The following is a 27,278-nucleotide window of genomic DNA, read 5'->3' as shown; positions in this document are numbered from 1 at the left end:
GCAGTGGACTTAGACATCAGATATTGGATGAAAGTAAATACCAGGTGTAAGTAAATGCAATGATAGACAGTGGGCAGAGAGGAGTTCTTGAGGCTCAAGGATATGATGTGTCTAACTTTTCTCATGTGAACCTGACATGTGGAACAGTGTCATGTACTTTCCTATTCTGATGCAACTTGATGGTATTTGCCTGGATGAATGCTTCTGGAGAATGTGCTAAAAAGAGATACCACCTGCTACACATAGTAAACACTTTGTGGGGTATCAGTGGTGCCTGATAATAGGGCTATAGTTTCTCTATGGACCTTGAAAATCAGGTAGTTTTAAGGACTCTGAAGGCCAGAGTAATAGCTCTGTGCTACACTTACTAGTGTGTCATCTTTTTTAAAAATTGGGCTTAGGTAGGAAATTATTTGACATAAGTTCTCTATCTGCAGTGGGATTGGCAGAGGTTGGCAGGGATGGAATGATAATTACCACTAATTTCCTAGTGGGAGCCATTGTGTGAAAAAATGGATATATTTTGTCAGTGAGCCATGGGTATGTGGACATAGGACTTGAAAACTGAAAATCTATGAGAGCCCATTTTGTTACTATTATTTTTAGAATTGCTGTTATGCTAATTCTCCTCACATTTATATATCTTTAGACCTCACAGCTATCAATTCACTATAATCTACTTGGATATTTCAGAAACATCTCAACTTTAGCATTTATAAAACTGAAGTCATTGTCTTCCTCAGAAACCTACTCCTCTCATATTCTCTACCTTATTACTAAATGGTGCCACTTTGTTTTTTTTTTTAATTTTTTAAAATTATTTATTTATGATAGTCATACAGAGAGAGAGAGAGGCAGAGACAAGGCAGAGACATAGGCAGAGGGAGAAGCAGGCTCCATGCACCGGGAGCCCGACGTGGGATTCGATCCCGGGTCTCCAGGATCGGGCCCTGGGCCAAAGGCAGGCGCCAAACCGCTGCGCCACCCAGGGATCCCTATGGTGCCACTTTGTGATAGAAAACTGTTTTTCTTATTACCTTCTTCTTGCTTATACCTGCAATTCCTTTCTATTCCTCTCAAATATCTCTTAATTTCCTCTACTTCTTTCTACTATCACTCGTATGTCCGTATAGTCTAAGCCATTGTAATTTCTTGCCTCTGTTGTTGCTGTAACTTCCTAACTGGTATTTCATGTGTAGCATTGCTTAGCCCCAGTCTGTTACCCATCTATCACACAATAGCCAGAAAAAGCTTTTTAAAGTGCAGATTTGATTATTAGATGTTTATGTGAACTTTTTATTACTCTTAGGATCATACCTGTAAGTCTTGACATGGCACATGAAACTAATCTACACAATCTGGTTCCTGTGTTTGTCTCCATATTTTGCACAATGTGTTCCCTGTACCTGGAATGTTTTTCCCCTCATCTTTTCCTTGCTAGTTCCTATATTCTGTCAAGTGTCAGCTTATATCTCACTTTCTTGTGAAAGACTTTTCTGACCTCATCCATACCTTGCTGTTCCTAGACTCAGTTGGATTCCCAGAATGTACTTTCATTAAACCCTGTACTTCTCTTTCATAGCTTTTTAACAGCAGTTGTAAATAAAGAATTATTTGTATGTCTTCTTCCATTGTATGATCTATTAGTTTGCTTGGGCTGCCATGACAAAATACCACGGGTTTTGTGACTTCTATAACAGAGATGTATATTCATGGTTCTGGAGGCCAAATGTTCATGATCTCGGTGCCAGCAGCATCATTTTCTGGAGGGGACTCTCTTTCTGGCTTGTAGACACCACCTTCTTGCTTTGTGCTCACATGACCTTTTGGGAAGGAGTCCGAAGAAGAGAGATAAAGGATGTGTATATGAGAAAGATGTTTTTTCCTCTTATAAGGCCACCAGTCCTTTGAGATTCGGGCCCCACACTTATGATCTCATTTACCCGTAATTACTTCCTAAAGACCTATCTCCAAATACAGTCACATTGGGTAAGGACTTCAACATATGACTTTGGGGTTAGTGGGGACATCGTTTGGTCCATAGCAGATGGTAAGCTCCATGAGGTCAGGACCATGTTGTATGGCCCTGGGACTAGTATAGAGTTTAACACATAGCAGGCAATCACTTAGGTCTGTTCTTAACATTTGTATAGCCTGGAACAAAAATACAAATGGAGATACAAAGTTGGAGTTTTACGTAATGCTAACAAGCTGTAAAATAAAACATGTTACAAAAAAATGTGTGAACACACTATCGATTAAAAAAATAAATGTGTTAAATGTTGAAATGTATTTGTAAATGGTCACAAAACTGGATTTTTCTGTGGCGAGAAGTCAATTGAACCTAAACTCTACAGAATTTATTTATAATATCTGTAGACAAACTGTATCATTACAATTATATATACAGAGTTGTAAATAGCTCAAAGGCAATAAAATATTAATATTAATATTATTAAATATTATTAAAATCAAAATAATGTGTTCTCTGAACAATACCCAGGGCTCATCATATCATGTGCCCTGTTTAAAATTTTTTAAAAAAGATTTTATTTATTTATTCATGAAAGAGAGAGAAAGAGAGAGAGAGAGAGAGAGAAAGGCAGAGACACATGCAGAGGGAGAAGCAGGTTCTATGCAGGGAGCCCGACATGGGACTTGATCCCGGGTCTCCAGGATCACGCCCTGGGCTGAAGGCAGCACTAAACCCCTGAGCTACCTGGGCTGCCCCCTCCTTATTATTCTTAATCACAAAACAAAGTTGCTCTTACTAAGTTTGGTTTGCTTATTTACATCGGGGTAGCAATAAAGTTAATTTTCCATATAGACCTTTTTAATTTGCTGGAAATTTTATAAAGAATCTCAGATTGAACTTTTAAAAGCCTCTCTTATTTGTATTTTGAGGCTAGAAAGCCACAGTTAAGAAGCACTTTATCATATTTCATCTGCAGTACTGATTCATTTGGGCAAATTCTTCTTTTCTCAAGACCCCCCAAATGTCTTAAGGGTCCTGGACCTTCTGGGAAGTGACTGCCCTTAACCATCTAGAAGGCTGAGCCCTCCCTGAAAGCTAGGTACCAGGGCAATTTTCCCTGGGAGGGTTTTGTAAGTACTGGCACCATAAAGTCAGCTGTAGTTTCTTAAAAGTGGCTTAAATAAGTTAACATTGTTCTCAAATATGACATTTCAGGCAAATTCCCTCCCTCCCTCCCTCTCTCTCTCTCTCTCTCTCTCTCTCTTTCTTTCTTTCTTTCTTTCTTTCTTTCTTTTGCAAATCCTTTGTTGTATAGCCTTTTTAAAACAATATTTTAAGGGCATTCAATAAGAAAATTCAGCAAGATTCAAATCTCACTGGGGAGAGTCTTTGAAAATCAGATATGATTCAGGAATGTTGCATTTTACAAAAGCAAGGATTCCTAAATTTATTAGGGTTTAAGTAGCTTAGAAGGAAGAGAGCAGGCTTCCTTTTCTATCTAGAAAACAGATATTAAGACAATATTCCAAACAAATAACTATTATAATCTCTCATTAGTTCATTTAGGCCTATGTAATTGATTCTTGTTTCACTGGATCTAGTTTAATGGTCTGCTTCTCAACTAAAAAGGGTTCTGGAAATTCTGACTCAGTCCACTGGAATGGTCTGGAAGTTGTCCAATTGTCCAAGCAATGGCTTAGGAAGTCTGTCCTTAAGAGTCCAGTCTTTGAAGTGTCAGTAGTTTGAGATACCTGTTACAGTCCTTTTCCAGGGGGCTCTGAGACAATCCTTTGTTAAAAACACAGACTCTAGCTACTAGTTGATTATAGAACATTCACACTAGCATCTGTGTAAAACAAAATCTCTCTGTAGGTGACAAAGACTTAAAATAGCTGTGGTCAGTTAAGTACTGTTGATTTTTAAATGTGAAAGGTCTAATGAGAGTTCATAACAAGAATAATTCAACTAACCAGGGAATTAAGTTGTTTCTATAGCATACAAAACAAGAATATTAAAGCCAATTCAAAAATGTTTTAGCAGAGTATCTCTAAGAGTAGTTCTTGTCAAAGAAGACAGTGAATATTATAGCTGATGTATAAAATATGAATGTACATAATTTTTGCAGAGGAAAATATCTTGGTATATAGCACATAATAATCTTACGGCATAATGTATATCTCAAGGCTATATATACTAAGGACCTCAAGGAAAAAAAATTAGTAAGTCAGGAATAAGTCCTGGGTATCTATATTTTTAAATAAAATTACATTTACCTAGAAGATTCAAATTTTAAAAGTAAAATTGTTACTAAGTAAGCATTTTATTTACTTTTTTATTTTTAAAAGTTTATTTATTTACATAATCTCTACACTTAATGTGGGGTTCAAACTTACAACCCAAGATCAAGAGTTAGCATGCTTTTCCGACTGAGACAGCCAGGTGCTCCCGAAGTAAGCAGTTTGTTTGTTTGTTTGTTTGTTTATTTATTTATTTATTTATTTATTTATTTGAGACACACAGAGAGAGGCAGAGACATAGGCAGAGGGAGAAGCAGGTTCCTTGCGGGGAGCCTGATGTGGGACTTGATCCCAGGATTCTGGGATCACGCCCTGAACCAAAGGCAGACGCTTAACCATTGAGCCACTCAGGTTCCCTGCAGGTAAGCAGTTTAAGTAATAAAATGCTAGATTCAAATTTCAAAAGTAAGATTGTAGCCTAGTAAGCATTTTAAATCATAACTAAAATTAAGACGAAACACTAAAACTTTTCTTTCCTAAAATCTGGCAAAACACCATCTGGACTCAGAGAAATGTTATACATAATGAGGGCATTGACAAATCTCTGGGAGCTTCCCAGAAATTATACAATTTAAAGGATATTTATATTAATTTTACCTGTATAAATTTAAACTAGAGAGGGGTGAGTCTTTTCTGATTTGAGAAGTTTTCCCGTGAAACTCATCAGAAGTAAAATATCAAATCTATTTCTAATACCTCTCTGAAATTTGAAAGAACACTTCTTTGTAATTTTTGCAGGGATGCTCTGGGATGCCTCAAAGATAGTCAGTAAAAATATGCTGAAACTTTTATTGTTTTCTGTATTTAGGATCTGATTTTGGGAAGAGAAAACTTAAGAGTTGTTGGTAGAAATACTTAAGATAGGAGTGTTAGTGCTTGAGAAACAATACCTATTTACTTAATGAAGGCAACAATAAAACAATTTAAAATAAACACAGAAGGTAACTAAATTTGAATAATCACAGCTTTTCCATGAAGGGCCTTTGTTTGTTTTCTTAAATAATTAAGGACATTCTAAGTCAGCATAAAGCAAAGAAAATGATTCTAGTAAGACACAAAATATTTGCTATCTGGGCATATTACACAGAAAGAAAAGAACAACCTTTAATATTGTAGGCGAGGGTGATAAACTGTAAACCAAGGAGAGTTAAGCCCATCAAAATTTATTTGATCAATTTATTTATTGAACAAATTTAGCTAAGATTTTAACTAGTTCAAGCTTTTTAGACTCATGGCGCATGGTATTATAAACCATGACAAACAAAATTCACTTTCTAAGTTTTGTTTATTCTTTTCCTTCATATTGTGTAACATATTTACACTCTACGTAAGGACAGTTCTTAGGAGGTCATCAAGATCAGATTTAATTTTAAAATAATAGTAAAATGATACTAACATGCAATGCATTTATCATTGCTATCTTCAAATGAATCAATAAGTAAATATTTAAAAATGTCTCAGACTGTCCAGCCAATTACAGTCAACCTGTAGAACCAAGAGAGTTAATAATAAATGTTTTGAGGTGCTAAGTTTTGGGATTATTTGTTAAGTAGTGTTTTGGACTGGGTGTTTGTGTCCTCCCAAAGTTCATATGTTGAAGCCTATTTCCCAGTCTTCTGGTATTTGAAGGTTGGGCCTTTGGGAGATAATTAGGCTACCACAACAGTTAATGTGTAGAATATTTTTTTTAATTTTTATTTATTTATGATAGTCACAGAGAGAGAGAGAGGCAGAGACATAGGCAGAGGGAGAAGCAGGCTCCATGCACCGGGAGCCCGACGTGGGATTCGATCCCGGGTCTCCAGGATCGCGCCCTGGGCCAAAGGCAGGCGCCAAACCGCTGTGCCACCCAGGGATCCCTGTAGAATATTTTTATTACCCAAAAATATATCTCGTATTGTTGTACAGTCAATTCTCCTTTCACCTCTTGATTCCAGGCAACCACTGATCTGCTTTATGGCACTATAGATTAGTTTTGCCTGTGGCAGAATTTCATATAGTATCTATTCTTTTGTATAGGCTTCCTCATATTTCAGTATGCTTGTTCGTTTTTTTTTAAGAGAAAATAAAATGTGCGCATGGACGCATGCAGTGGGGGGGGAGGGGCAGAGGGAGAGAGAATCTTAAGCAGGTTCCATGCCCAGTGCCAGCCCCACATGGGGCTCAGTTTCACAACCTGACCTGAAATCAAGAGTTAGACACTTAATAGACTGTGCGACCTTGGCTCCCCTGCTCCTGTTCATTTTAATGCTTAATATTTCTTGTGTAAATACACTACTATTTGTTTGATGGATATTTGGGTTGCTTCCAGATTTTGGATATTATGAATAAAGCTACTATGATTATTCATGTATGAGTCTTTTTATGGACATATGTTTTCATTTTTGGAGGTATATACCTGAGAGTGGTCAGGCCATGAAAACAGTATCCTAATCATAGCTATTACCAATGGGAGTAACTTAGCCATAAAGAAGCTTAAAATAAAACATGATTATATAGAGGAAAATTAAATTTATAAAAGTAGAGAGTCAAGAAAATTCAGATTGCCACTTCAGATTTACCTCTGGAAGTTAAGAGAAGACATTCCTGGGCAGCCCACATGAGGTACACTTAACTCTTGTGGCTCTGTGAGGGAATCCATTGGGCATTTTGGTGGAGGACTTCCAGCATTGTTTAATAGGTAATTTTCCATAAAAAGCAAAATCAGGGAGATCCCTGGGTGGCTCAGCGGTTTAGCGCCTGCTTTTGGCCCAGGGCGTGATCCTGGAGTCCCTGGATCGAGTCCCGCGTAGGGCTCCTGGCATGGAGCCTGCTTCTCCCTCCTCCTGTGTCTCTGTCTCTGTCTCTCTCTGTCTATCATGAATAAATAAATCTTTAAAAAAAAAAAGGTAAAATCATGGCTCTTATCCAGATATAAAATGAAAACATTTAAAGTTAAAAAAACAACTCATCATTAACGAGGGAACCAGCCAATGTTACCAGTTATCAGTGTTTTTCCATTCTCAATTTTTGTATTATTGAAAGTTAGCAAAATATCAAGGATCATAATTAATGCTATTCCCATCTAGGTATTCATTTGTTTGAGCAATAAAGTAAAGGCAAACAATACATAAGTTATTAAAATGTCTGTACTTTTCCATGTCTTTATTTCAGCAAAATCACTGTCATAATTAAAATTTTAAAATAATAAATGGCATTATCTTTATGTCAATTGTATCTCAGTAAGACTGGGAGAAAAGAATGTTAAATAATTCATTAGGATTTTATATATTGAAATTATATTTTGAATATACTATACTTGGTTAAATGAAACAGTAAAATTTTTAAAAATTGTGTTATTTTGACAACATTGTCAAATTAACAAACTTTCTTGAGCCATTTTGTTTCTTACATTATTTTAAAAAGTTAAGTTCTCTTTATAAGGGCATTTATCCTCTGCTCTGAGTTTCACACATCAAACTTTGTAATGGAATTTCATAAATTACTGTTGTCACAGAATACTGATACTACATAATGTCTTAAATATCATAAGTTGCTATCACTGTTACTGCAATTTCACTATCTCTTAAAAGCAATGTTTAGGGCCATGTAACAGTTCTTAAGATCTTTAATTTTTTCAGTCCTGGGATATTATAAAGAAAACCAAAAATAGCAATATTTTCATACTAAATCTTAATCTGCAGTGGTCCTAAAGTAGTCTGTAGAAAGCAGTTTGAGATTATTTGATGGTAAATCTGCTTTATAGTCATGTATGGTGAACATAATCTAAGGTGGGCTCCCATGGTTTCCTCCTCCTCTTTGCTGTTCACACTTTTGTGTATTCCTCCTCCTTTTGAGTGTGGACAGTACCTGTGACTTGCTTCTAACAATAGAACATAGTATAGGTGATGAGATATCACTTCTAAGACTGTATTATGGTATATAAGACTTTGTTTAGTTAGTAGACTCACCGTAGAGACTGCACTGGTTTGAGGAAGTAGGCAGCCATGTTGGGAAAGCCCATGTGGTAAAGAATTGTGGTGGCTTCTAAGAGGTAAGGGTGGCCTACAGTTGATATCCAAGCAGCTAGAGCCCTCAGTTTTACACCTCCAAAGAAGTGAATTCAGCCAATTATCTTACTGGGCTTAGAAGTAGATTCTTCCTCAGCCTAGCCTCCCTATGAGAATACAACCCAGGTGACACTGTGCTTGTAGTCTTGTAAGACTTGCAAAGACTTGCAAAGGACCTAGCTAAGCTGTGCTTGAATTTTTGACTCACAGAAGCTGTGAAATAATCATTGTTTATTGTTCTAAGTGGCTACATCTGAGGTAATTTATTATTCAATAGAAAATGAATACATGATACAGATGTACTTTGTACATTTTCTTTTATTTCCTTATATTGCAATGTCACTTTCCTTGTATCTGCTATACAGAAATTCTTTGGAAATTCTGTGGAAATCCTTTTGACTAAAATATTTTTAATATTTTAAAAAGTTCTAAACAGATTTCTTTGGTTTTTGTCCTCTCATCAAATCATAAATGTTAAGTGTATATTTAAGTCTATATAAAGCCATCATATAATTCTTCAGAATGGTTGTACCTTTTTGTACTCACACTAGTGATACTGAGAGTTCAGTTGGCCCACGTCCATATGAACACTTGTTATGATCAGACTTTAAATTTTAGACATTCTAGTGGGTATGTAGTGGTACTCCAATGTAGTTTTAGCTTGCATTTACCAGATGAAAAATAATGTTGAGCATGTTCTTCATGTACTTATTGGCTATTTGTTATCTTCTTTTGTGAAATGTGTCCTCAGATCTTTTGCTTACTTAAAAAAATGAATTGTTGGGTTTGTTGTTATTATTATTATTATTGAATTGTAAGAGACGTTTATATATTTCAGATACAGATTTTTTTGTCAGACATATTTTGACTATTTTCCTCTGGTCTATGGCTTGCTTCTTCCTTTGAAAGAAATAGAATGATACCTTTCAAAGAGCAAAAGGTCTTAATTTTGATGTTGTTCAATTTGTGAGTTTTTATATTTTACTGTAAATTCAGTTTGTGAGTATTCATCCTCTGTCCAAGAAATCCTTGCCTATCCTGAGATCATGTAGATTTTCTCCAGTGTTTTCTTCTAGAAGTTTTGTAATTTTACCTTTTATGTTTGGGTCTTAATCCCTTTTTTAAAAAAGATTTTATTTATTTATTCATAGAGACACACACACAGAGAGAGAGAGAGAGAGAGAGAGAGAGCGAGAGAGAGGCAGAGAGGCAGAGACACAGGCAGAGGGAGAAGCAGGCTCCATGCAGGGAGCCGGATGTGGAACTTAATCCAGGGTGTCCAGGATCAGGCCTTGGGCTGAAGGCAGGCGCTAAACTGCTGAGCCACTGGGGCTGCCCAAATAATATTATTTTAAGAACAATTCTACTTGCCTTCTATATTGACATTTGCTTTACTTCTTTGAATATAATGGCTTGTTTCCTATTTATTCAGTCTTTCTTTACCACTGATAATTGTATGTATGCTTTTTGTGTGTGGCGAAGTCTGTTCACTTTCATTAGTTTTATTTCTTAGTTTAAGCAGACCAACTTAGTTGTAGATTTTCTATTTATTTTTTTTAAAGATTTATTTATTTTTCTTTTTAAAAAAGATTTGTTTATTAGAGAGAGAAAGAAAGAGAATGCACAAGTGGGATGGGTAGAGGCAGAAGGAGAATCTCAAGCAGACTCCATGCTGAGCAAGGAGCCCCACTTGGTGCTTGATCCCACGACCCTGAAATCATGACCATAGCCAAATCAAGAGTTGATGCTTAACCAACTGAGCCACCCAGGCATCCCTATTTCTTTTTCTTAAGCCTCACTTTCCTGCTTTTCTAGCTTTGTCATAATTGTAGCTTATACTCATTATTATAATGAATATAAATGAATATAAATCTATAGGACTTAAAAATAAAATTTAATTGTATTCAGATAGTAGAAGTTTGATATACATATATATTTTCAGTTTCTAAAAATATATTACAAAACATAAAAATACAGAATGCTTCATGAATTTATGTCCCATCCTTGTGCAGAGGCCATGCTAATCTTCTCTGTATTGTTCCAGTTATAATATATGTGCTACCAAAGCAAGCACAAGTTTGAATATATATTTATAAAAAAAGTGTTAAAAATTGAAAATTTTAATACTTCCAAAGTTATTTTAGTTTTTAAAATATTTATTTTAGAGAGAGCACAAGAGCACAAGCTAGAGGTGGGGCAGAGGGAGAGGGAGAGAATCTTAAACAGACTTCCAGCCAAGTGAGGAGTCCCACCTGGGGCTCAATCTCATGACTCAAGATCACAACCTGCACCAAAATCAAGACTCAGACACTCAGGCAGTTGAGCCACCAGTGCCCCTATTTTTATTTTTAAATATTTAAAATTGTTGGGGTCCCTGGATGGCTTGGTTGAATGTCAGACTCCTGATTTTGGCTGAGGTCATGGTCTTGGGGTCATGGGATGAAAGCCTAGGCTCCGTACTCAGTGAAGAGTCTGCTTGGGGTTGTCTCTTTCTCTCTGCCCCTCCCCTTGCTCACACACTCTCTCTAAAATAAATACATATTTTTAAAAAATTAAGCTAAATTTAAAATTTATGTGATTTCTAGATATATCTACTAAGTATGTATTTTTATAAAAAACATTTCAATTTTAGCATTAACTATACAATTATTTGTATAAAAAATTTATTCTGTGGCCTAATATATGTTATGTCTAGACCTGCACATAAGTAAATTTACCAGTAATATAAATTCCTTAATTCTGGAAAATGTTCCCCAGTTGCCATGTGTTCTGTTATGAATACTGAGCTAAGTGATGAATATTTTTCAAACCATGTATTAGAACAGAAAGAAATCAAGTAAATAGTTATTTGGCTGTATTTGGAACCAATACTTGTATAAGCCAAGAAATCTATTACATTCATCTTACCTGAGAGGAGAAAGGATTTGACAGGTTAATTAATTAGTCTTTTTGCTTACTCCTGAGGCCCTTTGCTGTTCAAATATTTTATAATCTCAGCAGAGTTCTTTTAGAAGATTGCAGTTTCTTGGTCTATAACAGCAATCTGACATAGTTGTCTTCTTAAAAGATACATAGGAAGAAAGATGTGGGCATGTATTTTCCTGGGGTTTAAATAGTGTAAATCAAGAGAATGGATTTTTAGAGTTCCACTTTGTCAGTGCAATACTCCAGATCACAAGTGTGACAGAGGCAACCCATTTCTTTAGTGAATCTATCTATCTATCTATCTATCTATCTATCTATCTATCTATCTATCATCTATCTATTATTTTTAAAGATTTATTTATTTATTAGAGAGAGAGAGAGAGAGAGAGAGAGAATGAGAGGCAGAGACACAGGAGGAGGGAGAAGCAGGCTCCACGCCGGGAGCCCTATGCGGGACTCGATCCCGGGACTCCAGGACCGCGCCCTGGGCCAAAGGCAGGCGCCAAACCGCTGAGCCACCCAGGGATCCCCGAATTTATTTTTTATGTTTGTTATTTTGCAGTACTGCTAGAGTGGGAAGTCCATGGTAGAGACTTTTCTTGCCTGGCCCTAAGGGTCGTAGTGCATTCGATAAATAGTTGTTGTGTGAGCACATAAGAAAAGGTTGATGCTTAATTTTCCATACCTCAAATTGTTGAATGCTGTCCAATGCCAGGGAAATGTTAAGCTTTCCTAGTGCTGACAAAGTTAAAGGAATATTGGCACAAACGTATTATAATGCCAGTAAGTTTAAAGAAAGTGCTCTGTGTGCATGTGTTATAAACCCTAGGAATAAGAGTGGTATCTTCTTTGGGTCAGATGAAGGACATAAGATATGACTTTCATCTCTAAAAATCAAATATTTTCTAACCTTTAGCATTTTTTAAGAAGCTCCATGCTTTCTCTCCTCTCCCGACTAGAGAGAAATTTATTTGCTATTGTCAGAATCTTCTGCTGAAGGGTATTTATAGTGCAGTGGTTCATAACATTGATTCTAGAGAGTATTTCAGTTCACCAACTTGGCTGAACACAGGAATACTTCTAGCTAGCATAATTCATATGTAGGGTAACTAGGTGCAGATATATTGAGGAAAGGATACTTTCCCCTTTACCACTCTTTTAAAGATTTTAACCTCTTTGTGCTTTTTTTTTTCAAATAATGAGAATAATAAAAGCACATATATCATAGGACTGTGATGAAAACTACCTTGGTGTTATGTGTAGAGTGCTTATAATAAAATCTAGTACATAATAAGTACTTACAAATGTTGGATACTATTATGTCATCATTATTACTATTACTATTAATCAGGAGAATGAGCTTGGATATTAGAGAATGGATCATGCTGAGTAGAAATTTAGGGCCTGGTCTTAATTGTATGGCCTTGGCTTGGGATGGGGACAGACCATGGCTGGTTTTTAGTTGTGGGAGTGTGGGCTTTTGTGACTGACGTTGGTAATATCATAAAACTTTCCCAAAGTGGGACTCAGGACTTGCTGAGAAGTTGTAGATTTCTGAGAACGTTTACATTTTCATTAGGTCTTATATAGAGAGCAGGGGATTTTGAGACAGGAGCTATGAGAGCCAAGTGATTACACTGGTATGTAAGAGGAAAAGTGAGTGTCCATAAGCTACTAGGTGAGAGGGAGTTTGCTTGGGATGAGAACAGAAGCTTTCAGATTTTTTAGACACAATAAGAACTGTTTTGTGAAATGAGTATATTGTGACGTCTGTTATTGATAATACATATAAATATATAAGGGCAACCACACGTGATGGGCTACAATGTAAAATCTATTTTTTATTAAGGGTCAGAGTCTAAAAAATTTAATAATGAAGGATAAGCTACTTAACTTCTGTATACTTTGTTTTCCCCATCTATAGAATTCTGTTATTTTCTATTCTATTTTATTGTTTCCCTTTTAAGAAAATGTTGTTCCTGATTTCTTAAATTCATTTTATCAGTTACGAGAGTAGTGACCTGGGAATCCCTGGGTGGCTCAGCGGTTTAGCGCCTGCCTTTGGCCCAGGGCGCGATTCTGGAGTCCCAGGATCGAGTCCCACATCGGGCTCCCAGCATGGAGCCTGCTTCTCCATTCTCCTGTGTCTCTGCCTCTCTCTCTCCATGTCTGTCATAAATAAATAAATAAATCTTAAAAAAAAAAAAGAGTAGTGACCTGCAGTTGAGAAAGTATTGGTTGGGGTATAAATTAATCCTTTGAATATTACCTTAGAAAAACAGTTTGACCTACTTTGTCACCTAAATAAATGAGAGGAGCCCTTCAGAGTTGACAAGTGCTCTGAAGCAGGGGACCAAGACATTTGCTTACTCTGGTTCCCTTAGCTCCACTTGATCACTTGGCTTTACACTTGGTTTTCTTCAGGCTATGCTGTTTTTATCAGATGGTTTCTTGTGTTTGGGCTTATCTCCTCCTCAACATTGGAGCTAGCTCCGGGAGGCCAAGAACTATAATAATAGCTAATACTTCTATAGCACTTCCTCTGTGCTAGGCACTTTTCCGTTTTACATATATTAATCTTCACCACAACCTACATATTAGGTACCTTAAATTATATTCATTCTACACATAGAGAAAATAAAGCATATAGAAGTTAAGTAGCTTACCCTTCATTACAGTTCTTCTGTAGCTTACCATAATGTCTTGTGTAACATCTGCCAAACAGATGATTTCATTAATAGTTACTAACTGAAATTAAACCAAATAGTTTCTGGGCTTATTTTCTTAGCTATCTTATGGCTTTTATCACTACAAGGTTATTCAAGTGACTAGAGAATATAAAAATTGAATTAAAAATGATACTGAGGGGATCCCTGGGTGGCGCAGCGGTTTGGCGCCTGCCTTTGGCCCAGGGTCCAATCCTGGAAACCCGGGATCGAATCCCACATCAAGCTCCTGGTGCATGGAGCCTGCTTCTCCCTCTGCCTGTGTCTCTGCCTCTCTCTCTCTCTCTTTGTGTGTGACTATCATAAATAAATAAAAATTAAAAAAAAATGATACTGAACTTTGCCTAAGGAAGGAATACAGAGTTTATTTAAATTGGTCAAATTCAGAATTTGAATAATGGCTTTGCTTTGAGCCCTAACATTAAGACTGTCATTCTCCACCTGACATGGGTTTGAGAATGAATAATGTTACAGAAATGCCCACATATTCTTAGCTCCTTAATTTACTGATTTGGGATCTTAGTATGCTTTCTTCCAATCCCCTACCCACTGCAACAGCTGTTTTATACTGGCCCACACCTCCAGAGTTAATGGTATTTCTGTCACACTGTGAGTTTTCAAGTTGGTATGTTCAATTTTTGCCAGAGTCTTCACTGCTACCAGGCCTCAAGGTTGGAGGTTGCAACTGACTTGTGGGGGAGGGAGTTTGGTGCTTGTCAGTGAGGAGGAACAAGGTGCTCTCTGACACTCTGATTTGTTACAGGCTAAGTGTGAATGATGTCAGGCAGATCAGGGGACAGCTGATTCATTTGGGATCTGGGACTCCTCACTACGCCTCACTGCTGCCTCCTGGGCCCTTAGGTCTTTTGCGGTGGGGATTGGGGGGGATTCTGAATATTGTGTTTTTAAAGAACTTTAATTTTTCTCTTAAGTTTGGGAAGCCTTTGTAGGTTTCCTTTGGCTTATAGACTGCAAACCCCTTGTGTGAAAGAACTTCCTGCCAAGACTCCCGAGTGTGAGAGGTCAAAAGCTTTGAGTAGCCAGGAAAATGATGAAACGGAGGAGAGAGAGACTGGGAGCACCATGTCTACGGATTCAGTAAGGAGGCTGGGGTCTCTGAGTGGAAACTGGCAGATGTCAGAACAAGAACTAATGCCAACTAACTTTCATTTGCTTGGATAAAGACTGCTTTGGAGATGCCTGTCAGAAAGAGGGCTGAGCTGGCTTCACAAATTCAAGGTCAAAACACTGGTCCCTGGCAGGGGCCTATGGGGCTTCTAATTATGAAAACTGAGTTAGATACCATTTTAGGGGTGCTTAGGTACCTGGGGAACTGGGTTATAATGAAGAACTTTGTTTCCTGCCTTGAAAGCAGATGTGTATTTAAACTTTGTGTCACAGCTGCATATATAAGCCCCATGAATGTGAGAAACAAATGGAAATGAAAGTTATCTTCTCCTAGGACTAGAAAGGGTATTGTCTTTCTGCCCCTGGCCTGTTAGCTCAGGCTGTCAGATCTGCCCTTGCAGATCCAAGCCTGAGTCCTTTAGGGTGTGACCTGAATTTTATTTCTGTGTTGGGCCAATATAGAAATAAAATAGAAATAGAAAAATACTTAGCGAAGGATTTCAAGGCTGGGGAATGGAGGAAGGCTTCCACTTCAGGGTAGCTTTTCCAAGAGCTGCTCAGGCTTATTTAATGAAGAAGTGCAGAGTGAATTGATCAGCAAAGTAGGGAACCAGGGAACCAAGTGTCCAAGAATCCATTCCACCTTGGGGATCTGTCTTGAGCTGCTTTTGTGTAACTCACAGGGTGTGTCCTTTGGAGTTTCTTCCTCTAAATGTCAGTGCCTACCTGGAGACAGCGTGGTATACTTGAATAGACAGACTTCTTCAGTGGGCTTCCTTTGGCCCTTCTGTGTTAGTGGATGCCCATTGATTGAATTGATGACTCTACCAGACCTTGGAAGACTGGACTTGTTTGAAGTATATAATTGGAAAGAATGGCTTACGTTTAAAAAATTGTTTCTTCTCCTACTAAGACTGAAAGTTAAAGACCATAAAAAAGAAGCTTCATGAACTAATGTGTCATTTAAAGTGAAGAGGGTTTTTTGGCAAAATTGTAAATTTTTTACATTAAGTTTGTAGTTTAAGAGAACATAAATGGTCAAAATCATGCTCCCCAAATGTTGTTGGTGCACTGCTCCTGGTAATCATTGTATCTATTTTAGTGACTTTGAATTTAGCTTAGGAAAATTCTCCCCGAGGAGCTAGTAAGTAGTTTATAAATCACCTTTCTTTTTTCAATGGTCTTTTAAAAACTCTAGCCTCAAAGTATAACCAGTTTGTAGAGTGGTAATTACTAGCAAATAGAGAATGAGATTTGGTTTTCATAGATTTATAATCTTAATTTTATATTCATTAAAATAGCTAAGCCTCATTTTATGTGATAAGATTTGAGACTCCAAAATTTTGTATTTAAGTTAATAAGAACTGTCTTATTGTATGTTCTAACTAGCTCTGGCTTATATGTACTATGGAGCTGATTTTTGAAATAGTTCTTTAGAAAAGTGAAAATTCTTTTTGAAAATGAGAAATTAATGCAAAATTGGTATTTTTAGTTCTTGTAATTTGTATTTATATGTTGAGTTTGTGGAAATTCAGGCACACTTGTAATTTAAAATAGTTTTCTGCCCTCTGCTTTTCTATCCTCATATTACTCATCTGAGAAATATGTTTGGAGCCAGCTAAGGGGATAGTTAGTAGGAAGGTAAAGATTTCCTTTGAATATATGTAATTAGTTTCAAGTAAAATGTCAGTGTATACAAACAGTAATAGTACAGGAAACTAACATATTTAAACAGGTGCTTACGTGATGCTTAGGTTTTTTAATCTTTGAAGTGAAATATTGTGGCTGTGGTATTTGTATAGAAAGCCATGCTCCTACCAAAGCAAATTAAATGCTGTGCATCTGTTAATTATTTTTTGTCATCTGGGATATATCAATCAATGATCAGCAAAATAAAGATCCATATTAACCATCTGTTTTCAGTCTAATGTTATTTACTTAATAGTCTTCATTAGGACTTAACACATCAAGATGGTTAGGTTGTTTTTAGGGGAAAAAAGTAAACTAAAAAACTAAAATTTAAGTAGAAGCAAAATTTATTATACAGAATTAAGTGATGTTATTTGTTGTACTCATTAGGCAAAAGTTAGCTAATAAGTTGGTATTGTGGTAGATATAATCTATTAGTGTTTTACTTTTATGGATATACACATCTCTCTAGGAAGTTTTAGTCATTGAACACAAAATATTACTTCTATTGTTTGCTAATTTATGAATTGTAGTAGATTTGCAATATTTTTCCAAGAGCCAATCCTAAATACTTAGAATACCCAAAGTTTAAATTTTTGGTTTTAATTCTATGGATTAAATTTTAGTCTTGATGGTCCTTCTGTGCCAACATTGCACTGAGGCATTATTTGAGAATGATTTTTGACCTTTTCTTTTTTTCTTTTTCTTTTTTTTTTTTTTTTTTGAGCCTTTTGCTTAAACTAACCCACTTTGAATATGTTCCTTTTTGGTTGAGAAATTATCTCTGACCCTGCTTTTTTCTACTGTGATACGTTGTCAGAATCTCTACTCTTTGCCGAGGATCTGAAGTAAACCAGCACATGTTTTCACCCACATCAGCTCCAGGCCTGTACTTCACTAAAATCCCATTTAGTGCTGATTGTGCCCTGGCTACTCCTCCTCTTGCCTTTTTCCTGAACCCACAAGCTCATAGCAGTCCTGGCAGTCCCTGTTCCAGCCGCCCGCTGCAGTGGAGGTAAGGAAACCTGCTGTGACGTGAATGTGGGCCTTGGTGATTGCTTTTGGCCTAGTAGGTAAAACCCAAACCTTTTTCCTTAATAATGGGGAGAAACCGAATGAAAGTCATAGAGAAGAATAAGAGGAATTTCAGAGATTTTGCTATATTTAAAATTCATGAGAAAGAGGGATAGCATATCAGTAGTTAGACAGTTATGTGCCCATTGTTACTGTTGGGCAGCCTTGTGACCACTGCACAGAAGCAGAGCATGCTGGAATGCCAGACCTGGGATCCCTGGGTGGCGCAGCGGTTTGGCGCCTGCCTTTGGCCCAGGGCGCGATTCTGGAGACCCGGGATCGAATCCCACGTCAGGCTCCTGGTGCATGGAGCCTGCTTCTCCCTCTGCCTATGTCTCTGCCTCTCTCTCTCACTCTCTCTCTCTGACTATCATAAGTAAAAAAAAAAAAAAAAAAAAAAAAAAAAAAAGAAGGTAGAAATGGAATGCCAGACCTATCTAAGGTGAGCTAATCCAAATGCCACATTTTAGGCAACAGAAAAATTCGATTCTGCAGTAGGTTAAGTGATTTGTTCAGATTGCTGAAAATAACCCTGTTTCTCTCCTTTCTTTCTGCCTTTTTATATAGTCACCATTTGAGTACATGCTATGTGCTAGACACTGTTTTAGGCACAGAGAACAAAAGAGTGGGTGCAAAGAGCTAAAGTTCATGCCCTCAGAAGAGCTTAGATTCTAGTGGAGGGAGACAAATTAATGAGTGAATGTATAATAGATGGACATATGTGATACTGAGAAAATGAAGTAGGTTGAGGAAAGTAGGGAAATGTGAGGCCCAGGGCTTGGCATTTTATATAAGATGGTCAAGGAGGGTCCTTACTCATAAGTTGACCATGAGCAAAGACCTGAAGGAAAGTCACAGAGCCATAATAGAGATATCTGGAGAAGAGTGTTTCAGACAGGGGCACTTGAGTGGCTCAGTGGTTGAGTGTCTGCCTTCAGCTCAGGTTGTGATCCTGGGGTCCTGGGTTGGAGTCCCGCATTCATACTCCTTGCAGGGAGCCTGCTTCTCCCTCTGCATATGTCTCTTCCTCTCTCTGTGTGTCTCATGAATAATGAATAAATAAACAGGATCTTTAAATTAAAAAAAAAAAGAGTATTTCAGACAGAGGTAACACTAAGTGCCAAAGACCTGATCTAAGAGTTGGCTTCATGTGTTCTTTGTTCAGCAAAGTCCAGTGAAGCTCATGTGGAATGAGTTAAGGGGTAAGAAGTGGGAAATGAGGTCTGAGACATATTCCAAATGGAATAGAGCGTTAAATTCATTATAAGGATTTTTGTTTTTTATGCTGAGTAACATGAGAAGCTGTTGGAGGGTTTGAAGCAGAAGAATGTTATGATCTGACTTAAATCACAAGGATCCCTCTGGCTATAGTTAGAAGGCTACTGGTATAACCTAGGTAAGACTCAATGGTTGTTTGAGCCCCAGGTGATACAGGTGGTAAGAAGTGGTCAGATTTGAGGATGTATTTTGGAAGTAGAATTGATAGGATTTGTTGATGGATTAGATGGCAGAGCTTGAGAAAAAGATAAGTGAAGGATAAATGAAAATTGGAAGTTGAACAGCTAGAAAATTGGAAGAACCATGAACTGAGACTGGGAAACTGTAAGGGATAGCTGATTCGGCATTCAGTTAAAGACAGATGAAGTCTGGGCTGAAGATATATAAGGAACTGTCAGTGTGTCAGTGAAACAAATGATTGGATTTATGAGATCATCCAGTGAATGTCTATTGATAAAGAAGGAAGAAGTGTCAAAGGATTGAGTCCTGAGGCCATCTGGCTTTAAGAGATTGGGAATATGAGGAACTAGCAGAGAAGAGGCTGAAAAGGTGTGGGGTTTTTTAGGAATGCGAAGAATCAGGACAGAGGTATCTTGGAAACCATTTTTCAAGAAGAAAAGTATGTTTGATTAGTAGGTATTTATTAAGATTTTGTTATGCAAAAACAAAAACAAAAAATCCTGGGAAAACTAGAAATTTGAGTAGAAGCAAAACTTATTATATAAACTTAAGTGACATTATTTGATATAGGAGCTCAAATTCCACAAATGTTTTTAGGGCAGTGTTAGATGGACACAGGACAGTGTTGGAGGCTAACTCTTCCTGAAGTCACCAAGGTACTTGGAATTGCTGTGTGATGCTGAGTAAGACTACGTTGAGTAGCACCCACAACCTAAGTTGTGCCCCTTTTTGGCATAGGACCTGAAGTACTATGTCTTCACACCTGTGATCTTAGGACACACAACCTAAAGCAATGTCTTGTAGCTTAGGGCTTGAAAACTTCTTAAATTTTATGTTACATTTTTCCCCCTAGGCTTGTTCATGTGTCTGGCCACTGTGTTAGTGTTTCATTCCATTCTTTTGTATCTGCCCCATGCCAAGTACCAATTCAGTGATACAGCAAGATAATTTTACCTTGTTGTTTGCTGCATATGTTTGTATTTCTTTAAACATTTTTGAATTTTATTCTGGGATGCAGTTATATTATTTGGAAATACTTTGCTCCTTTCAAGGATTACTTTCTGGCTTACTTACTTTATGCCCAGAGCAGCAAAAGGGGGCACAACTTAGGTTTTTAGGTCCCTATGATGCTTCTTAGAAATAACTCTCCAGGGGCAGCCCGGGTGGCTCAGCGGTTTAGCACCACCTTCAGCCCAGGGCCTGATCCTGGAGACCCTGGATCGAGTCCCATGTCGGGCTCCCTGTGTGGAGCTTGTTTCTCCCTCTGCCTCTCTCTCTCTCTCTCTCTCTCTCTCTCTCTCTCTCTCTCTCTCTCTGTGTGTGTGTGTGTGTCTCATGAATAAATAAATAAAATCTTTGGGGGAAAAAAAAAGATCTTCTATTAAAACAAAACAAAACAAAAAAACCCCCAACTCTCCAGGCAGTAAGCTAGGGCAATCTTAGGACTTACTTTGGGGCAATTTTAGGACTTACATTATATGCTTCCCTTCTGTAAAATGTCTAAAAGCTATTGTTTCACATGTAGCATTTTGTTTTGTTTTTACTTTTTGAGGCACAAGGGTGAATCTGGTCTCTGTTTCCCCATTATGGCAGGAAGCAGAAATCCAATCTTCCTAATATTTTGAACTCCTGCTTCCATTATCAGAAGTGAAGATTGCTTCATGAGATTATTGGTAGATTGATTCACACATTAAATAAAACTAGTAGAAGCAGGACAGGCTCTTTATTTGTTTCATGCTTAGTCAAGAAAAGTTGAGAAATGAAGCAACAGAAGAATAAGGATAGGTAGAATTTGCCAAGCACTTACTATGTGCTGAGCATTTTTCTAATCCTCAGAATACCTCGATGAGATGGTAATACAAGTCCATTTTATTGATAAAGTGGATAATCCGAGTAGATCAATTTATAGATAAGGCACTGTGGTTGATACAGAGGTTAAAGAGATTATTAATAAGCCGTAGAAACTGGCATTCATTCCCACAGAATCTTATTGCAGTTTCTGTGTTCTTAAACCCTCTGCTGTAAGGTTTCTGATAGAACATGTGCTATTTTGCATTTAGTTAAAAAACTAACAAACTGCGGATTTAATAGCTCCCAGTTACCATCCTAAGCATTTAAAAATTTGAGGTCACTCAATCCTCACACCACTTCTGTGAGGCAGGGATTATTATTATGCTCATTTTGCAGATGCGAAGATCAAGGCACAGAGAGGTTAAATAAATCACTCAAAATGAAACATCTGGTAAGTGGCAGAATTGGGAGTAAAACCTAGGCCATCTGGCTTCAGAGATCATATTCTTTTTTAAAAGATTTTATTTATTTGAAAGAGAGAGAGAGTACAAGTGGGTGGAGGGAGAGGGACAAATGGAGAGGGAGAAGCAAACTCTCCACTGAGCAGGGAGACAGACTTGGGGCTCCACCCCAGCATCCGGGATCATGATCTGAGCAGAAGGCAGAGGCTTAACCAACTGAGCCACCCAGGTGCTCTGAGATCATATTCTTAATAATTGTATTGTTCTGCTTCTCCATCTAAGATACTTCATTAATGCAATGTAATATATTCTGAATCTATATTATTTTGCAGCCCCAGGTTTTCTCTTTCCAAAAGACATGTTCATGACATTCTTTACTAAATTTCCCCATAGTGGGGATAGGGATTGGTATTTCACAGTCCATTGTCACTTCCAGGCCCCTGCCTTTATACCTTCTTTCTTCTCTTAGGCTTAATTTATTAATCTTTTACCTTCGCCCATTGCTGTCATCCACTAATTTAGTTTTTGTTCTATCTATTCACATTCAGAGCCTAGAGCAGCATCAGTGAGCAAATTCTACAAAATCCTTATTATGTAGATATGTTTATTGAATATTGCTGTTATTAAGCAATTGAGCAAATAGAAGCTGAAAGAAGAGAAAAATGATTCCAGCAAAAAATGTGAAGAACTAAAAATTGAGAGCTAGTGAATTTGACCTCCATTTAAAAATAGATGACCCAAGGAACGCCTGGCTGGTTCAGTTGGTGGAGCGTGCAACTCTTGATCTCAGGGTGGTAGGCTTGAACCCCATGTTGGGTGTAGAGATTACTTAAAAATGAAATCTTTTTTTTTAAATGAAATCTTTAAAGTAAATAAGTAAATAAATAAAAATAGACGACTCAAGAGAGGGAACTAGGATTTGTAACACTGCCATCTTGCAGTGGCCATATTGAATTGTCCTTTATTGTCATGGAAGATAACTATTGTTATGGGCTGACTTGTGTCCTTAAAATTCGTTATGTTGAAGTTTTAACCCCCAGTACCTATCGTGTGACTGTACTTACAGATAGGGACTTTAGGTTAAATGAGGTCATTGGGGTGGACCCTGATACGAATGGTGCCCTATAAAGAGGGGACTTAAAACGGAGACACAGAGAAGACAGCCATTTACAAGCCAGATGGTGAGGTCTCAGAAGAAACCAACCCTACTGACACCTTCTAGCCTCCAGAACTGTGAGGAAATAAATATCTTCTGTTTAAGCCACCTGGTTTATGGTACTTAGTTCTGGCAGCCCTAGCAAACTAATAGAGCTACTGAGGCTTTTGGCTGCTTTGCCCTAAAGGGCTAGAGAATAGTATCCCTTTGCATGTTTGTTAGAACTGGCCCTGCTCAGAATCTTAACCTTCCTTATTGACTGCATCTTAGTGATATGCTTAGAACCTTACAGATTATTGCTCATAACAATTTGAAGAACAGTGAAGGCACAGTTTTAAAATGATGCCCACTCAGTCTGTACTACATTTCTGTTTGTTCCTTGATGAGAAAGGATAGATGGGTCTGTTTTAGTCAAGCCTGATGGTGGCTCTTAAATATCTTAGATGGGTCTGATCAACCTTAAGAGGCATCATAAATATGATAATGATTTGGGTTGAACTAATTAGCTTGTAACCTTTAGTCAACTTACACATCTTGCAGGAATATGATTCCAGTCTATTGATTGGCACTGAGACATGGATATTGCATTGTTGACATAACCCGATTTGAAGGGGTGCCGGATATGGTCCATGGTGTAACTAGTGTCCCTGTAGAGAAGAAAGGCAGTTAGTTGTGTCTGGCTGTTCACTGGCCCAGCTAGGCCTCCTGGAGATAAAAGTTTGGTGTTGGCAACTTCCCAGAACATAGAATGATTTAGATTTTGATTCAGTTTTATATTGCCATAGCCTTTGTCAGCCCTATAGTTAGGAGCAAGAAATCCTATGTTAGAGTTTATATTGGAAGAGTTCTACCTCTAGCCCACTCCCTACTGTATAGGAATTCTTTTTATTACAGCGTCTAATAAAAAAAGCTCTTCAGCCTTTGCTTAAACATCTTTAGCAAACAAGTTCAGTACTGAAGTTTGCAGCTGATACTAATTCAGCCCTCTGGCCACTCCCATGTCACATGTGTGAGAGGCTTTTTGTAGACCAAACAGCAAAGGACAGGTGTTCTTTTGGGCCTCCTCCAAAACTAGGCAGCCTTTGAAACCCCTTTTTGGTAGTGTCAGGATTGTTTCCTGCCAGAGAGAAAGCACTATTTTCATTTTACCAACACCTGCTTTTCTTGTCTGTCTTTTTTTAAACAACTGCTTTTCAGAGTGAATCTAAAGAGGAATGTCTCCAAAACTTTTATTTTTTTAAGATTTTATTTATTCATGAGAGACACACAGAGAGAGCCAGAGACACAGGCAGAGGGAGAAGCAGGCGCCATGCAGGGAGCCCGACATGGGACTCAACCCCAGTACTCCAGGATAATGCCCTGAGCTGAAGGCAGACGGTCAACTGCTGAGCCACCCAGGTGTCCCACGTCTCCAAAACTTGTTCTTATCCTGGCCCTGTTGTAGGCATATTGCTTCAATTCTTTCTGCCTCAGTTATCTATATCATTAAAATGGGGATAATAATAGACCTTCAGGGGTTGCTATAAGGATTAGGTGAGTCAATACATATAAAATTGGTTAGAATACTACCCAGGCTGCTGTAACAGTTACTGTGCTGCTGTCTTTGTTGAAAACTTCACATGTTGCTGGTCCTCACATTTCATTTTGCTTCCATTCGTTTTCTCATATTCTTATTTTCCCTTGGAAAGCTCTAGGTATCACTTATCATTATGTCCTGCCCATGGAAGCTTTGTTACTGGCTAAGATAAGGCAGTGGCAGCCGGGCTTCTATACAGTTTCACTAATTGCTGCTAAAAATTGGCCTGTTGGGGCATAGCAGGATGTGGACTAAAATGAGAAAAACTCTTTTGGGGATATTTTTTGGCAGTAAGAAAAGTTGAACAAACTAGGTTTAAAGGTGTTTCATTTTTCCTGAGTCTTCCTGTTCTTTCCTAAGGGAAGGAACAACTTGACAGTGTCTAGAGAAGATAGGTTTCTCCTATTAGAAAGGGAAAGTACTTTTTTTTTTTAAATAGGAAAGTAAAGTAATGAAGAATACCAGCTGTGACTTAACTAACCCTCAGGAAATTTTGTATGGCAGAAAAATTTTCATAGATCCTGGCTTTAGGTAACCATGAATAAACAGTTCCATTTGGCAAGATGCCAAAGGCTTGCTCTTGGATTAAGAGGAAGAAGCTGATGGTTTCTAGGTATTTCTCTTTCTGGAAGTAGGAAAATTTTGTTTACTAGAAAATTCGCTTTTTAAATGTTGTATGATAGGAAATATCAAAAACACTACAAAATAGAGTAGTCTTGTATCTTGAGTGTCTACTTATCAACTCATGGTCAATATATTGTCTCTTCTGCATCTCTGCCTAGTTTCCCCAATTATTTTATTTTATTATTTAAAAAAATTTTTTAAATTTATTTATGATAGTCACACAGAATGAGAGAGAGAGGCAGAGACATAGGCAGAGGGAGAAGCAGGCTCCATGCACCGGGAGCCTGACGTGGGATTCGATCCTGGGTCTCCAGGATCACGCCCTGGGCCAAAGGCAGGCGCTAAACTGCTGCGCCACCCAGGGATCCCCCCAACCCAATTATTTTAAAGCAAGTCCCAGACTATGTCATTTTACCTATAAATATTTCAGTTTGTATCTCTAAAGATAAGGGATCTTGAAAAACAAAAACATTACTATTATAACACCTAAAAATGATTAATAGTTTATCAGTATCATCAAATTTCCAGTCAGTGATCTTTTCTTTTTCTTTCTTTCTTTTTAAATTTTTTTTAAAGATTTATTTATTTTAGAGAGAGAGTGGGAGGGAGGGGCAGGGGGTGAGGCAAAGAGAAACTCCAAGCTGACGCTACACTGAGTGCAGAGCCTATGCGGGGTCAATCTCCCCACCCCAGGACATGAGCTAAAATGGAGAGTTGGGCGCTTAACTGACTGTACCACCCAGACACCTGTGTTTTGCTTTGTTTTGTTTTTAATCAGTATCCAAACTATGCCAAACACAGTTCATTTGGTTAGTATGTCTCTTAAATAGGGTGATCTAATAATTTATTACCTAAACTTGGAAACTTTTGGTAGTGAAAGGAGATTCTATTAGCAATTATATTGGGACAGCAGGCAGAAATGTGATTGTCATGGACAAATTGGGATGTCTGGTCACTCTGCTTTTAAGTTTCTTTTTTAATCTAAGTTTTTCCACCCTCTTTTTCTTTTTGCATTTCCTGTATTGAAGAAACTGAGTTTGTCCTGTAGACTTTTCCTATGTTCTGCATTTTGCTCATTGCATCCTTGAGAGGTTCTTTAACATGTTTTAATGACTTCTATATTTCCTGTAAACTGGAAGCTTGATCTGATTCTGGTTTGACTTGGAGGTTGGGAGAGAATACTTAATGTTGGTGCAGTGTACAGTTGTTGGGAGACAGATAATGTCAGATCACTCCCATGTTTCGATAGTATTGGCCATTGATAATTATCACCCTTACTTGATTGGGAGTTTGCCAAAAAGGTGATATTGCCATTACCTTTCCATTTATTAGCTACAGTATTACATAAAAGGAATTTACCCTTCATTATCTATTTGTTATCTTGCTCTTGAGTCAATTTAGCTAAACTCTTTCCTGGCCCTTCAATTTGATGCCTCAGATGTTACCAGTTCCTTGGTCTTGTTTCAAACCTGGTAACTACTCTTTGTAGTGAAGATTGTACACTCAGAGTAGTGGAACAGATTGATGTGTGTGTGTGAAGGCTCTTGGAGCTTCCCAGTTAAGTAGCTGCTAACTGATTGCTGATCTGAGGAAATCTTGACTCCCTCTTTTGGCTCCTAGAAGTCAACCTGGGGTACTTTTTATGTAGACCCTTGTTATGTAGGTGCTCCAAGAGGTGAGAACTGATCCAGATATCAAGGACCCAGCAGCAAAGGTAAATATTTGTTGATTTTTCTTAGGGGTTCTTGCAGCAGCATCCCTTTCCTGCCCCTGGCTACTACAGGAGGAAGAACCAGTGCCAATCCTGATTGCCTTAAAGGATCAATCCCTTCCCTTGTCTTGGTAGATACGAGGTTTGAGGCTAACAGTCCTTCTTCTGAGGAGAAGAGTCAGAGAAATAATTTTTGATGATAGAGTTATCTAGCAAAGAAGAGTTAATTTTCATGGTGCACCTTCAGGATAAATTCCTGGGGATTCTGAGGCAAAAAATAAATGCATATGTAGTTTTATTAGCTATTGTCCAGTTTCCCAACATAGTGGTTATATCAGTTTTTTTTTTAATTTTTATTTTTTATTTTTTATGATAGTCACACACACACACAGAGAGAGAGAGGCAGAGACACAGGCAGAGGGAGAAGCAGGCTCCATGCACCGGGAGCCCGATGTGGGATTCGATCCCGGGTCCCCAGGATCGCGCCCTGGGCCAAAGGCAGGCGCCAAACCGCTGCACCACCCAGGGATCCCCCTATATCAGTTTTTATATCAGTGGTTATATCAGTATTTCCACCAGTGGTGTAAGATAATGTCTACAGTAGTCCCCTCTTATTTGTGGGCGACCCAGTGGATGCC

The 27,278-nt window shown here is 37.8% G+C and overlaps 1 protein-coding gene and 1 non-coding gene across 6 annotated transcripts in view; one reads left to right on the top strand and one right to left on the bottom strand.

The window, feature by feature from the left end:
- The window catches only part of MAST2 (microtubule associated serine/threonine kinase 2), a 221,383-nt gene that overhangs the window by 106,558 nt on the left and 87,547 nt on the right, over positions 1-27,278 (top strand). The window contains exons 1-2 of one of the 5 annotated variants that reach the window (XM_055341908.1): positions 14,882-15,070; positions 17,610-17,804. The exons of the other annotated variants lie outside the window; for them this stretch is intronic. Coding sequence (XP_055197883.1) covers positions 15,021-15,070; positions 17,610-17,804 — 245 coding nt within the window. The 5' untranslated portion in view covers positions 14,882-15,020. Of the gene's footprint in view, positions 1-14,881; positions 15,071-17,609; positions 17,805-27,278 lie in introns of those variants that run through there. 5 annotated transcript variants of the gene reach the window in all.
- On the bottom strand, positions 10,289-10,395 carry LOC129520959 (U6 spliceosomal RNA). Its single transcript, XR_008666722.1, has one exon. It is a non-coding gene; the product is annotated as a U6 spliceosomal RNA (small nuclear RNA).

Source organism: Nyctereutes procyonoides, unplaced genomic scaffold (genome assembly GCF_905146905.1).
Source record: "Nyctereutes procyonoides isolate TBG_1078 unplaced genomic scaffold, NYPRO_anot_genome, whole genome shotgun sequence".
NCBI classification, from domain to species: Eukaryota; Metazoa; Chordata; class Mammalia; order Carnivora; family Canidae; genus Nyctereutes; species Nyctereutes procyonoides.
The sequence above is the reverse complement of the archived record's forward strand: the minus strand, read 5'-3'. Positions and strand labels throughout refer to the sequence as shown.